The sequence below is a fragment of the Ochotona princeps genome, chromosome 17 (assembly GCF_030435755.1).
Source record: "Ochotona princeps isolate mOchPri1 chromosome 17, mOchPri1.hap1, whole genome shotgun sequence".
Lineage (NCBI taxonomy): Eukaryota > Metazoa > Chordata > Mammalia > Lagomorpha > Ochotonidae > Ochotona > Ochotona princeps.
The window spans coordinates 26,014,907-26,029,888 of record NC_080848.1 but is presented as its reverse complement, the minus strand read 5'-3'; the positions used below and the strand labels follow the sequence as shown (position 1 = coordinate 26,029,888).

Sequence of the window (14,982 nt, the reverse complement as noted above, 5' to 3'; positions counted from 1 at the left end):
ACAATTTTTTTTTTTTTAACAAGTTTATACAGCAAAAATCCCCAGAGGACCATCTGTCCCCTCCAGTCCCCCAGTGTGCAGGAAGCCAGGGCAGCCCTGGCCAGAAGAGCCAGGATGGGCAGCTGCACCCCACAGCATTGACTCATACTTTCAGATGACGCCAGGTGGGAAAGTCTTGCATTCCCTTTGTTCTCCAGTGTATCTTGTACAAAATATTACACTTTTTAAAACATTATTTACAAAGTTTGCACAAATAGAAAATGGTTACAAATGATAACCAGGCTTGGCAAGATATTGGCTTCCCATCCTCACAGTGACCAAGGCTGGAGCTATGATCACTGCTTCATACTGATGTCTGCATTTTAAAAAGTCTGGGTATCTAGTGCCCTAGAAAAAGTGTATAAAAACTGGTGACGCCATCAATTAATTTAGGTGAACTATACAAGTAATTAATACCCATTCATCAGTTCATGTCTTGCTCCCTGAACAAAGATTGGGGAGTAGAAGAAATCTTATCAAGCAAACTACGTCCAAGCCTTGGCCTGTTTGTTGTAGCTTGTCTGATTTGTGGTAGGGAAGAAGCGCAGAAGGAGGAAGAGGGTAGGGAACAGGCGCAGGGTGTGGAGTAGGGGGACAACCTAAGAGCACAATTTTTCTCCCTTTTTTTTGTTTTGTTTTGTTTTTATAAACAGCTTAGAGCCAGGCGAAGCCAGCCGGCTTGTTCCATGGCATTCCATGGCTTTGCACAGCACCCACACTTCCACCCTTTCTTCTCAGAGACTAAGCATCTTCTCAACAGGACTACAGGAGGGGCAGGGGAAGAAAAGGACTTACTGGAGGACAAGGATTATTATTCTGATGTTAAACTTTTGCCTTGAGGGCCAAGCCCAATTTTACAGTGCAAAAAAGACTCCAGAGAGGGCTGTGGAGCCCAGGGTCAAAGGTTTGCGTAGTAGCTGTCCACCCACTGAGCCAGGCCTCGCTCCACCAGCGACCGGTTTATCAACACCACCTAGAAAAGAAAGTTCCCTTGAGAGCTTTGCCCATTTAGGCACCCTGGGACCATGGGGTGTGGGAGGAGGAAGAACAGAACTCATTTTCTAGCCAACAGGGCTACTTTGACAAGGACATCCTATTTTAATGTGCTGAAGAAATCTAAGCTTTAACAAACTAGATGGAGAAGGAAATTGAATGGACAAAAGGTCCTTAAAGGTCTGGAACGGGTTTTCCACCTCAGCAACACAGACGGGGAATGACCTGGGCAGTGGGCTACCCTGGCCTCTGTCCACTTCACACTAATATTTCCCATCATGGCACCCAAAGTATCCCTTGTGGGGTGGGGAGGCATGCGCTGGTCTACAGTTATATCCTCTGATGAGTTCTAGACACAGAACCACCAGGACCAGCTCCAAATCAGTCCACCGCTGCTGGCTGGTGATTGATACAAACCAAGGGCAGCACTCACCTCATCTCCAGACACACTCCAGAGCTGGATCAGCGGAAGGCCGGTTGGACTGTAACTTGTGACCTACAAAGAGAGAAACACATATCTGTCAACCCAGGCCAAAGGCATTGAAAGAAAAGAACTTAAAGGTCAGCTCCCAAGAAGCCCAGACATGGTTAAGTGAAGGGACAGACTCCTCCAACAGCCTCTGCTCATGTCCCACCCAACTACCACCACACACCTGAGCCAACAGTGCTGTATTTCCTGTCATCTCACTCATGGCTGCATCTGCTTCAGGTGAAAAATGGTCATCATCTTTGGAAAGAAAAGCAAAAGCAGCACTTAGACTTCCACCAAGGAAAAGCACTTGTCACTCACACAGTTGCAAATGTGTCCCAAGTACAATGTTCTAGAAGTGGCATGAGAATCAAGAACTGCATTTGCAAGAGCCATCACACCAGGTACAGAGTCCTACACCTCCACATGACTTCACGTGGAAAAACACGGGGTCCCTGCTCCAAGACAGAGGACAAAGGGCCAGAAACCACCAACAGCACCCATCTAGGTGCCAACTTTGCTGGGTATCCTACACATTTCCTTCCTCCAGATTAAGGACACCTAAGGAAGTCGGGGAGAGCACTGAGGCAAAGGGTGACTGCCAAAGGTCAACCAACTCTGGGTGATACAGACAAAATTCAACTCTAGCAGGTGGCTAGACAGCCCGATTTGGAAGGGCAGCACCCTGCAGCAGGCCAGCACTGAGGGAGCACTCTGGCTGGCTGGATTATAAAGGCTGTGGATGAAAACATCCCATGGCAAACGGCAGTAAGCACGGGAGGCAAGTGTTTATGAAGATCTGTGAAAGTCTTCTGAGGGAGGGAACATTTTAGCTGGATTAGGCAGACTGCTCAAGGGGACAGAAAGAGAATGCAAGTGGGCACAACAAGAAACGAAAGGAAACCCCTGCCCAATGTTCTTCCTGCGGCCACTCCACGTGGGCTGTGGCCTGTCTAACACATTTACGTTTGTACTGGTTTGCTTGGTAAGATTTCTTCTACTCCCCAATCTTTGTTCAGGGAGCAAGACATGAACTGATGAATGAGTATTAATTACTTGTATAGTTCACCTAAATTAACTGATGGCGCCACCAGTTTTTATACACTTTTTTTTTTAATATATACTTAGTGAAGTATGAACAAGATACATCACAGAGCTGGGGAGGGGGCAATGGCCTGAACACAACAGACGATTATCTAAGATACAAAATCCTCAGCAACAAATAGTTTGGTGAATATCACTCACCTGTTCTTAGTCTTATGTAATTCTCAATGCCACCCTGAAAAAATGGGAGTCATCCCCACTTTCTGGAGGAGAAAACTGAGCCCAAGTTGCTTGCCCAAGATCGCTCTGACAGATGGCACACTCCCCACAAGCATCAAGGAGCTGTGTCCTGGCTTGACAGTGCTGTTGGCCTCAGTGCCTGCCCTCCATGGCAATCTGTGCCTGGACTGTGTCCTGGGAAGTCTTTTTCAGAGGTTAGATCAGCAGCACTGGCCTCCTTCAAGCCTTATTTCATCAGAAACTCTGCCAAGAACAGCAATCCACTTGCATGAGCCCTCCAGAAGTGGAGGGATCCTAAAAAGTCCTATTTTCATGGCCCACACCAATGGTAGGGGCCCCATCTCTTACCTGACAGGGGCATCACACTGTCCAGAAGAACCTCTGCTCCCTGGAATGGCAGGGTCACAAAGTCAGACCTGGACAGGCAAGAAAAGAACTGGATTAACACGGACCTGAAGGCTAACTCCACTCCAAGACACTGATTAATTGCCTTTTGCTTAGTATGGCAACATCTATAATGTCATCCAGTGGAAGATCTATATAATAAGGCCTGCCACAGTACACTGCACACCCGAGTACAGGAGTCAGCCCCAAGCAACCCTGGCCTCCCAGGACTTTCTGCATCAAATTTCCAAACTGAAGCCCACTTCACTTCTAAGGCATACTTGGGCGGAATTCTGCCACAGGACAACCTTCCTTTCTAGCTCAGTTTGGCTAAGGCAAATGATGGAGTTAGTTCACATGGGATTCTGCTAAAGTAGAAGAGCAACAGGAAGGATGTAAAACAAGCTACCCATTCCCCCAACAAGAAGGGCATGTGCCCATCTGGGGAGTTAGTACTCACCTGATTTGTCGGAGCTCGTCTACTTTCACTCTCTTATAGCCACCGTAGTCCACATAGCGAATCTCAACTTCATTGGTCTCCTCGTAGGAGGCAACCACCTGGGCTCGCCACCAGGCCCCATCCAGGCCAGGAGCCGCACAAATGACCGTTACTGCAGGGTGGAAGAATAACGTGTGGACTCAAATGACTTAGGGCTGGGACTGCCCTGACCACTGCTGCCCACCTCCTCCCTGAGTCCTGGCTTGGAGGCCAGTACTGCATGGGAAGCGACAGGAATAGCAATGTACCTCCGAAATTTCCTTGGAGCCAAGAGGAATCAAGGGAAGGGCTGGACATGGAACTCAGCCAAGCATGTGTGTCACCCCCAAAACTAGCCAGATAAAAACATTCATTGCAGACCCATAGCTCTGAAATGTACTAAAGCCAGAGATGACACAGACTAACCAGAACAAACCAAGTAAAACCCCAGGGACCAGACTCTAGTTTATATTCCTGAGTATAGATCTCAGTAGCTGGGTACTCAGTCTGCCCCTGGTAACTGACTCTCAGGCCAATGACAGCCATGTCTTCCAGTCTTTATCTCAAGAAGGTACTCAGGGCACAGGGCTGTGGGCTAAAGAGACACTAACCCCCGCCGTGGGGCAAACCATGTGGTAAGGGTCCCCAGGATAGCCCTGGAAACTGCCCTAAGCCATCTGGGATGAGGATCTGAGACATGGGACATGCTGTCCTGGGTCCTACCCCTTCAAGAGAGCCCCAGTACAAATGTCTTCCAGACTCAGGTTTAGGTTTTATTGTTGGGTTGAAGCAGCTTTAAGGATTCTGATGAAAACTAAATCCTCAATTTTGGGGAAAAACTACACAAAACGCTATGGTTTCCTAATGTCTTGAAATTCATCAGGAAATCCAGGACAGGAACCTTAATGGGGGGTTGTAGAGTTGGGAATGGAGATGTTAAAACCCCACAGATAGGACAACAAAGGTGACAGTAACAAGGGACAGGCTCCAGAGTCAGATTAGGCTTGGATTCCAGTTCCTGCTAAGGTGTCCCCTGTGCAAGTCACTGCATTTCAGAGGCTCAGTTGTCACATCTATGGTAACTGGACACGATCTAAGCCACCACACAGGTTTGTTGGGATGAGGATCTTTCAAAGGAATCAGTGTTTTTATCAAGTGCTTTTTGGGTAACCGATAGAACAGCCAACCTTAATTCCTAGAAAAAACAGTTACTGCTCCATTTACCATTATAAATGGGAGGACTGAGCTTTGAATTCATGTGTCAAAGCTTCACTTCCCTTCCATTGCTCCATAGTCAATGGCGACAGCAGCTTGGCCTGCTGGAAACTAGCACTCTAATACAAGAAACTAAACTCCCTGACAATGGCAGGAACTCAGGGATGCTCTGCCCATGAAGGGTCTCCAACCAGCTTCCTCCTCACCAGGAACAAGGACAAGATTTGCAGTCCTCAGGATCCCCTCCCCTCCCGCCAACCTAGTCAGAGCCTGGGATTCTCCCACTAGCCCCAGGACAATACTTACTTTCCACTGGGGTAGGCAAGGTAGGGATCCCTGGCTGAGAGTAGCAGAGGTACATCTGCTGGTCCAGGCTGCGCAGTGCGTGGAAAGTAGGGTGTGTGTGCTGCTGCACAAACAGGTGCCCAGCATTGACCTGGTTGACCACGATGACTTCCACAGTGATGCCATCAGGCAGCATGAGCTGTAGAGGGGGAAGAACAGCAGGAAACGTGACAACCTTCAAGTAACAAAAACCTTGCACAAGTCCCTGAACTGGCACTTTAAAAATATGGAGCAACTTCGGGTCTGGTGAGATAGCGTAGTGGCTAAAGTCCTCGCCTTGAACGTGCCAGGATCCCATATCAGCACTGGTTCTCCAGTGGCCCCACTTTCCATCCAGCTCCCTGCTTGTGGCCTAGGAAAGCAGCTGAGGATAGCCCAAAGCCTTGGGACCCTGCACCCACATGGGGGACCCGGAAGAGACTCTGAGCTCCTGGCTTCGGATTGGTTCAGCTCCAGCTGTTGTGGCTGCTTGGGGAGTGAACCATCGGACAGATCTTCCCATCTCTCTTCTCTTCTCTGTATTTCTGACTTTTTAATAAAAATAAATAGAATCTTAAAAGAAATACATGAAACAACCCAAAACAACATGATGCCCAGATGGCAGCTGGTCAAGCTAGTTAGCCATGAGATCCCCTCTCCTGTCTCCGCAGTGGCCAATAGGGGGAGTGTCACTCCAGGGCAGCATGCATTGCCTCTGAACACCCAGAAGCCCAGTGCGGTGATATGTCTCATAACGGCCTCGGCGGAGTACTTCTCCAGAGGTTTTCCCCTCTCCCAAGTCCTGGATGAGTCTCCAAGATTCAGGAAGGGCAAACACAGAATGAAGCAGATGCTGAGAAACCGGTGCCTGGGGAGAAGAGGCAGCAGCCCTCGGGCCCATCAGCCAGTTACTCTGAATCACCAGCTGACACTGGGAGGTCAGGATCAGACAGCAGCATCTACTCTGCTTTCCTATTGAGTCTGTCCCATTGTCAAGTTCGTAATGGAGTCTGTGTCCTATTTGCTCTTCTTTCTACAGCTTCCCAGCACCTCTTCTTCCCTACATTCCAGACATCACTCAAGTTGTCACTTTGGGGTAGTAGGTTTGCCTAGCAGCCACACCCTACATTAAAGGCCCGGAGGAACTCCATCTTGGTTTCTAAAAGTCTTATTCTTCAACACCAGCTTTCCCCAAGGCAAGCTACCAACAACATGCAGGGGTGCTGGGGCAACAGGGCATCTACTCCACCTCCCAGCCAGGTGTCTGCAAGAAAAGCAGTCTTGGCCTCCACGCTCCATTCTCCCTCGTTCAAGGCTCTGGGAGCACCTCCCTAGACCAGGCAGGAAGGGAAGGAAACAAATCCCTCCATTACTTAACCAGGGTTTGGGCCAGGCCTTCTGGAAACAATAGTGAACCTGGAGTAAAACACAGAGCAGGACTCAATTCCCAAATACTCCTAGGAAAGGAGAGGAGGTCCCCATCCCTTCCTCACAGTAGAATGGTCTTCCTGGGGGAAGACAGAACTGAACGGTCTCCCAACCTATATCAAACCCAGCAGGATTAACCCATCTTGGAGAAGTACAGGAAATAGTCATTAGTCCACAGAACTCTGTACTCTTACTCTCAGTGAGAGGGGCCGGACCAGGGTCACGGGCTGTGAGTGACAGGCCTGAAACATCCTACAATAACAGCAGGAAGGGGACTCTACATGTAGACCTCTGCTCCTGCCTGGCTCTCAAAGAGCCACCCAGTTTCTGGGCCTGATGGGAGATCTCTGTAAAAAGGTACTTCAAGAGGTGCTTGAAAAAACACAAAGTGATTTTTTTTTAATGCAAAAAAGTCTGAAATCTTTACTCAGCTCCTTCATAAAAAGCAATTTCCACAAATGTTTGAAGGTTCCTTCTGGCTAAATCACTCTCCTCTCTAGGCTAATGCCTACACAACTCACAAGGTGTCCAGGTGTCAGAGGCAAGGCAGAGTCATCTTCCTAGAAGAGCCTCTGGTTTCCTGCTAGCACTAGACTCCTCTACCCTCACCTCCAGAGAACACAGCTGAAGCACAGGCCATCCTTGTACTCTGGGCCTTTTGGGCTCAGATTCAGGGAGTTCCTGCTTTGGGGTTTTTGTAGGGAAAAAGGGCAGGAAAAGCTCTGCCCACCCAGGAGATGCTCACCCAGGACGTCATCGGTAGAGAAGGTAGTGCCAGGGAAGGCAGTGGGGGAGCGTAGATATTGGTGAGGTTCAGTTCCTTGAACTTCTTCCCAATCAAGTTCAATGCTTTGTCAACATGATGCTGAGAGCCTAGACGTGGGTTGGGATGGGGAAAACACACAACCACTGAGGTAAGAGGAAAATAACAGCACAAAGACATACATACCCACTACTGTGCTCTGTAGGACTACAAATTCCAAGGCATCTTTAAGGTGCTAAATGCTAAACTTCACTTTAGGAAGAAAAATACACAAATTCATTCACTTCTCAAATGATACACCTTTGTAGTTTGATCAATTGGAGGCTGACAGGTGGAGAAAAAAACCCTGAACTGTGGGTAAGGGGTTGAGGGGACATCAGGGCCCCTTCCACCTGGGATGATTATTCCAAGACTTGGATTCCAAAAGGAGAATGGCTGAGACTTGAATGTTTCACGGTAGCAGTTGCCACTGACCTTCTATGTGGCAGATCTGGATGTTCTGTGTGTAAGGCAGGGTTGAGATGTAGATCTTGGCACCAGATGTTTGCTTCAGGAAACTCACATACCGCCCCTGCTTGCCAATTAGTCGACCAACTAAGTGCTTCCAAAAAAAGAGAGATGAAAGGGTTATTGGGAACCAATCCCCTATACTCCTAGAGACCTACTTTCCCTTTACAGGAGGTCAAGCTCAAACAACTGTGTCCATGTCAGCCTCTAGAAACAGTTTTATAAACACTTCACAGATGAGGAAACAAGGCCAGAGAAGCTGAAGAACCTACCCAAGGCCACAGAGCTGATAAGCACAACAGGACAACTCCAAATTCACCTCTGAAAACATGGCTCAGATCTGAAAAGCTGCAAGGTACTATCTGCTCTAAAATTCATACTGAGAAGTTTTACCATCATAGAAGCTTAGTGTGTTTCCTCCTACTCCTCCTCTAAGCCTAGTCAAGCTCAAACATACAGAGGCTCAATCTGAAGAGGAAGGTCCAAGAACTCCTGGATTCCTGCTGCCCAAGAACACCAGGCTGCAGTCTTTACAGACTGAGGCACGCAGTGCCCAGCGAGCCACAGAGCAAGGCAAACTTAGCCAGCAGCAGCCAAACTTAGCCATGATGTAAGACAAGTTCCGAAACAACCTCCACGAGCCCACCTCAGTGACACTGCACCCTCCTCACTCAGAAGTCTCCCTGTGCCCTTGGTAAGCACTGGGAGAGAGGAAGGAAGGATTGCTAACAGTGTCAGCAGGGAAGGAAACCACCAAGGGAGCTGGCAGCCCAGGGTCCAAACAGCTGTCCTGACCCAGGAGCCAAGTGCCCTGGGAGAATGCAGGCTACAGATTACTCCTGGGCCCCAGAGATAAACATCCAGGCCCGGTTAACAAGTTGTATCATTAGGACAGCAAGAATTCTGGAAGACTTCTGGAATTGTGGGGACTGGTGAAGCAAACTGGCATTCACACAACAAATAAATGCAGTTAAAATTACATTTTCAAAGAATAAATGGAAAATTTAAATTGTTCACTATTTAAAAGCATTAATTAAAGCAACATAACCTCAATTTTTACTTAAAAACCACAGGGTGCAAGACAAGAAGGAAATAGAAGTCACACTCACTCTCAGAGGTGGATTAGAGCTAGCTCTTATTTCTTCATACATTTCTATACCGTTCACCTCCTCTAAAATATGGATTTATGCTTTGCTGAATTACAAAACATTTTCCACCAGAGACACTGGCAGGAGCACAGCAGAGAGGAGGGTCCCCACATCCTCAGCCTGGATTTGTGCTAGCATTTCCAAACACACCCTAGCCCCAGCACTCGCAGGGTTAGCAGGCTCCAAGTCTCAGGTGGTACAATAATAAGGGGCTCTGGTAGCCTACTCCCTGGCCCTGGGCAAAGTGCAGTGTTCCCTTTCCCTCCATCTCTGGGTCTCTTGGAGACTTCCTGCTGGTTGATAGGCCCTCCCAGGCACCTCCCCTTAAGTTCGGCAGCCCTGAGCCAGGGACTGAATCTACCAGACTCAACCTGCAGGGGTGCCATGCCCTTACCTTTGGCACCTCAATCTCCCAGATGATGAGGTCGACTTTGTTAGGGCTGGAGCCTGCCTGGATATTGTGGGAACCATTAGTCTTCTGCAGGCTGCAGCAGCTATCAGCTGAATCCATGCTGTTCCCGTCGGAACCTGTGAGAAGGAAGCAGCACACGCACGCACGCACACAGCCCAGCTCAGAGCAGCCAGTACCTCAGCACCCCCCAAACTCCCAGGCCCAGAGCCCCCACCCCACAAAACTTGGCAGGTGTCTCTCAACTCAGTCTAGAAGGCTCAGGATTATTCTAATGAAAGGAAGACTGGGGGTGTCCAGACACCTAATTTTAGCCTGTCACAGTCCCACTTGCTCAGTTGGCAGCCGCACCCTGCCACAGCTGCTAGAGCAGACACAAGTGGTGAACTGGGGAGAAGCGGCCTCCAGGCCCATGAAGAGGGAGTTCACAGGGCAAAGAGGGAATAGTTATGGGCTGGCACTGTCCCCTGAATCAGCCCTTTCTTAATATCCTTTCAACTGGCCCAGACCCTCAAACCCAGGCTTGCTTGTGCCCAAGACTCCAGGGTTCCTAAGCACAGGCCTTCAGCCAGCACAGTGAAACAGTCCTCAGTGGCTTTGGGGCCTCATGCTCATCCTTTCCCAGGGCTGTGCTCAATTGCCAGCCAGATGTGAACAAAGTAGAAGGGGTTTCCTTGCCCTTGGCTTAAGCAGGACTTGTGTATCTGAATGCTGTTTGGGGCTCCCATATTCTCTGGTCAAAAGATCATGCTAAGGTTCATTCCCAACAGGACAGTGTGAAAGAGGGCTCTGGCACCAACCAGACAGTTGTTTCCTCTTACTCAAGAGCTTTGTCCAAGAGATGATAGCAGCAACAGAGAGGTCCAGAGACTGCTAAGGAGAAATAGCTCTTACTTAAATATGGATGGCTCAATCACTAGAAATAAATTGCTCCCAAGAGTCTGCTAATTAGGTTCTTTTCCACATGGTTTCCCCAAACTCTAGGCCTAATCCCTTGCCAAATAATCCATGTGTACTGAGCCTAGAAGCAGGCAACCAAAGTGTAAAGAGACTTAGCTGTTCTCAGCTAAGGAAGAGTCAGCCTCACAGTGATTTCTCAATATTGGGAGTTTAGGACAGAACACACAGGGAAAGCAAGCCACCCCTGGATAAGCAGTGACCCCGCAGGCCTACCAGATGTAGAGCAGTCTGGTGGGACCTGGGCTCCTTTCCAGCTCCAGCCTCTGTCCAACAGGATAGGCCTAGCCATGCCCCGCCTCCCTGCAGGTGCCTAGAAGAGACTCTGAACCCCCAAGACCTCAGCAGGCTGCATTCAAAGCACACACCTATCCTTGGCATGCACAGGAACGGCCCCGGGCAGGCCTCTTCAACAGAGATCAGTGCATACATGAGAAGGGGCATGATAAGGTAAATCAGTAAATCCAACTTTGAACTGGTTCCTTCTGATGGGCTAAGGGCTGGGGAGGATCACTGGTGGGCTACTAGATGACAGTTCTCATGACTGTGGTGGTGACAGGGTAGCTAAGCTACACTTAGTTACCCGCCAATGCTCTGCCATGCCCAACTCTGCAGGTTGGCTGGGATTCAGGGTAGAAGAGGGCCCTTACCTTATGCAGAAGTGGCAGAAGAGAGAGGTGGACCAGCAGCCGTTCCCTAACAAACAAAGGGAGACCCCCGATCCTCTAAGTGAGCACCCAAGACCCTCCTACCTCCCGAATGATCTGCTTCTGCATCCATGGTCCATCCATCCTCAGCCCCCAAGTCTGACAACTCCCCCTTCAGCACCCCATTGCTGAAGGGCACAGTATTTTCTGGCAACGGTGGGGTGATGGATTTGTCCCTGGGGGTGGAGGTGGTCTCTGTGCAAGAGTCGCCGAGCCCCGAGGTGCTGACAGAATCTGAGCACTGCCCCAAGGAAGTCATCGAAGCCATAGAACAGCCCTGGCCATCGTCTGACGTGCAGGTGTCACATGTGGTATCTTCCACAGAGTCGCAGGAATCATCCTGCGCCTCTCCCAATGAGGCAGCTGGTACTGGGCAGGGCGTCAGAGAAATGTGGTGGGCAGAGATCTTTGGCTTGCCATCCTTGATGGGGCTGGACAGAGGGCTGCTCAGGCTGCTCACGTAGGTCTTTGGGGATGACTGGTCTTCCACTGGCAGGCCCGGCAAGGGGAAGGCTGTATCCAATGGCTCAACAGCTGCCTTGGCTGTGGCCAGAGTAGGCTCCGCAGCCTCTTGCCCTAGAACAGTTCTCTGGCTGATGGGAGCACAATCCTCCTCCTTTTGCCCTGGGAGCTGAGTGGCTGAGGCTTGATAAATACGACCTGCAATCTTGCCCACTGTGGTGGCCAGCACCTCTTCGGTTGCTTCCAAAATCACTTGGGAGATTATCTGGAAGGCAGCCTGCTCAATCTTCTCATTTGTATCCAAGGCCCCTTCCTTGCTCAGTTCTCCTATGAGTTCTTTGTCCTGGACTTGGCCACCTCTGACCTGGGTTGCTGGCAACTCATCATCTTTTGCCAACTCAATGGGAGCAGACTCCACAAAGCTACTTAACAACTTCCCCACTGTGCACTCTTCCTTCTGCACGGGCACGGACACAGCCACCTGGGGTGGGCTGCTCTGTCCCTTCTCCCCATCTCCTCCCAAGGAGGCCAGGCTAGGGGCCTTGCAGCTCTCTAACTCTGATCTCTGCTCCTGGGGCAAAAGACCTTCTTCCAGCACATTTTCTCCCAACACTGCATCGCCAGTTCCTTCAGTCCCACCCATTTCTTTTGCCTTCTCCTCAGGGCTGTGCTTCTCTGCGGAGGGCACAGACTGGTCAGGCCAGCTCCTCCTGGGTACCCTGCTAGTCACGGACTCTTGCTTACACACCTCAGCTGCTTCGTGCAGGAACTGCACATCCTTTGTGGATGGAAGGGGACACGCTGGAGGAATCAATTTGGCCTCATCACTGATTAGGGTAAATTCTACCTTTGCACTGTCATCTCTGCATGTTCCTGGCGGAGATCTGGCATCTGTGGCATTTAGAAGGCTGCCCGAGGACTCTGATCGATGCCTGGTTGGGTGCATCCGAGGCAAGGCTGGGGGTTCCACAGCAGGTTTCCTTGATTCCTTCTCTGCTGGCAGGGTGACACTGAGGGGTGTGGACATTCTGCCACAGGCCTCTCCCATGGGGAGGGGGTCCTGGATTGCAGGGTCAGCCCTCAGTTCCACAGCACTGGTCTCTGCCTGCCTATCATGGCTGCTGACTTGCTCTTTTTTGCGAGAAAAAAACCACCACCAGCCGAGGAGTGCCAGCATCCCGGGCAACGCCAATGGGAAGAGTGAGCGCAACTGGATTGCCATCCTTGAGGCTGGAAATAATTAAACCTGGGAAGAGGAGGGGAGAGAGGAAGAGGGATGTTACAGGAACCAAGTCAGAGGACACGGACGACTGTGTGCACAGGTGAGATGCGGCTATCTGCTCCACCCACGCCTGGCCCAGAGCAGCGAGATGTGCTCTTGCACCCACGAGGAGATGCTTCCCCAATCTAGTCTCTCATTCGCACACTCTCCTGTGAAACAAACGGAGCATTCTCTTCTTGAATCCAGACCCCTCCCTTCATCACTTCACAATGCCAAATGTTCTCTATGTCTCTCCAAAAACTCTGGTTAGGTTTAGGGTGGCTTAGTTCTCTAAATTATCAGAACAGGTCTCCACAAAAAGCACAAGTCAATGAAAAAAAAAAAAATACCACAATGAAAAGTATAGCAACATGAGGCCCGAAGCCAGACAGAGGGAGCTACACCACTCAGGACTCACACCATTTAGCGGGGTTGATGAGGGTGCCCCAGGGCTCCAGTATAGTGTGGGCTCTATCCTATAGACACACCAGAACCAGTACACACATGCAAAGCAGACACTCATTTCCAGAAGGTGACCCCTCACAGTATACTGAGTAAGGGAACATAGAGACCAAGCAAGGATAAGTGGTAAGGGCCTGGAAAGGTAGTAGACGGGTAAAAGTGATGGGAAACTCAATTTTCTTCACATGTAAGATGAGGTCACAAGGACACAACTGGCTGCCACAAGGATTAGCTGAGAAATGTACATTAAGTGCTCTGCAGAGTAAGCTCTCATTAGAGGCATAAGATAGTTTATTCAGATCCAGTACCTCCCAGGTCAGCAAATTTTAGAACTACCTGCAAAAATTGCGTCTTCCCAAAACCAAACATCTTCTGATATGGTGAATCACATTTTATTTGGGTTTGGATTTTGTTGCAGGGGTAACAACTGCAAATGCTCCAACAGCTTTTAGTAGTTTGAGTAACATTCTCCAGGAAAACCAGGACATCAGTTCTTTCACCAGTTCCCTACAGGATTCTGTCATCCAGAGACTGGGAATCACTACTTTAGCACAGCGCTAGCCACTCACCAGGAACCTGCCAGACTTGACACGGCAAACAGGATCAGATCTGCATTTTAACAAGACACTTACAGGCATATCAGTCTGTGAAGCAGTGCCAGAGGTATTCTGCCCCACAGTGATAGGTGAGGAGGGCCGTTCTAGAAGGTTCATCCATCCTCAAAAGCAAGCCTTCTTGCTAATATGTGAAAACAAGGCACTGAACTTGAAAAGTACAGGGCAGAGGTAAGCAGTGGCCAGAGTTAACTTAGCAGCAACCCCTCAGGAGAGAAAGTGATTACATTCTGATCCAAACACCCAGTCTTATTAGTTGCTTTGCCTTTGTATCCAGCTAGTTCAGAATATATTTCTATCACAGAAGTTAGGATAACTCAAGGTTGTGCAGTCAAGGCATAGGAGTTCAAATTCTAGCTCACATTAACTCTGGAACTCACAATTAGGTAGAACTGTGGGGGAAGAAGCATTATATGGGTCAAGAAAAAGATACTACTTCCTTTCAGAGCTTCAGTAATGGTTTTTAAAACCTTCTGATCATACCCTATGACCCAGAAATCCCACACCTAGAATCTTTTTTAAAAAATTATTCTTCATTATTGGTTTATGACTCAATTCCATAGGCTCTGGGATTTCCTGTTCTCTCCAAGTTCCCTCTTCCCCCTCCCCTCGCCACTGATTCCCCCTCTAGTATTACAATGGGTGGTCCTTCACGGACAGTCATAAGTTCACCATACTGTTACTGAAGTGTTTCCTGACATTGTAGGCATGGACAATGTCGGAGAGTCCAGCATCCTACCCTCAGGATATTTTCAGCTGTTTCACTGGCAGTCCATCTTTGGTCTGGATGCATAGAGACATCCTGCACTGTCTCCAGACCTGAACATATCAGGCTCCACTACGCTTCTATTGTACATCCCCTTAAATACAGAGCCAGTGAACACAGTTCACAATAGGGAGAAAAACAGAAAATTTCATCAGTATGAAGCTAACAAAATGCTACAAAAATACCAAATGCATTGCTAGAGCCACATCTAGAATCTTAAAAGACCACATACCTCAGCACAGACTGAGGTCTCCAGAAGAACAACCACTAAGTTATCATATGAAGCAGAACCAAGATGGACCTTTCAGGAAA

General features: G+C 49.1%; 1 protein-coding gene across 6 annotated transcripts in view; it reads right to left on the bottom strand.

Moving 5' to 3' along the window:
* Positions 1-834: 834 nt before the first annotated feature.
* AKAP1 (A-kinase anchoring protein 1) overlaps positions 835-14,982 on the bottom strand; it is a 29,129-nt gene continuing 14,981 nt past the window's right edge. For all 6 annotated transcript variants that reach the window (XM_058675784.1, XM_058675781.1, XM_058675783.1 and 3 more), the window contains 10 exons: positions 11,151-12,813; positions 9,427-9,560; positions 7,852-7,978; positions 7,360-7,487; positions 5,169-5,346; positions 3,630-3,780; positions 3,134-3,201; positions 1,686-1,759; positions 1,466-1,528; positions 835-1,012 (listed from right to left, as the gene is read on the bottom strand). In XM_058675784.1, the coding sequence (XP_058531767.1) occupies positions 938-1,012; positions 1,466-1,528; positions 1,686-1,759; positions 3,134-3,201; positions 3,630-3,780; positions 5,169-5,346; positions 7,360-7,487; positions 7,852-7,978; positions 9,427-9,560; positions 11,151-12,789 (2,637 nt within the window). In that variant the 5' untranslated portion in view covers positions 12,790-12,813 and the 3' untranslated portion in view covers positions 835-937. The remainder of the gene's footprint in view (positions 1,013-1,465; positions 1,529-1,685; positions 1,760-3,133; positions 3,202-3,629; positions 3,781-5,168; positions 5,347-7,359; positions 7,488-7,851; positions 7,979-9,426; positions 9,561-11,150; positions 12,814-14,982) is intronic.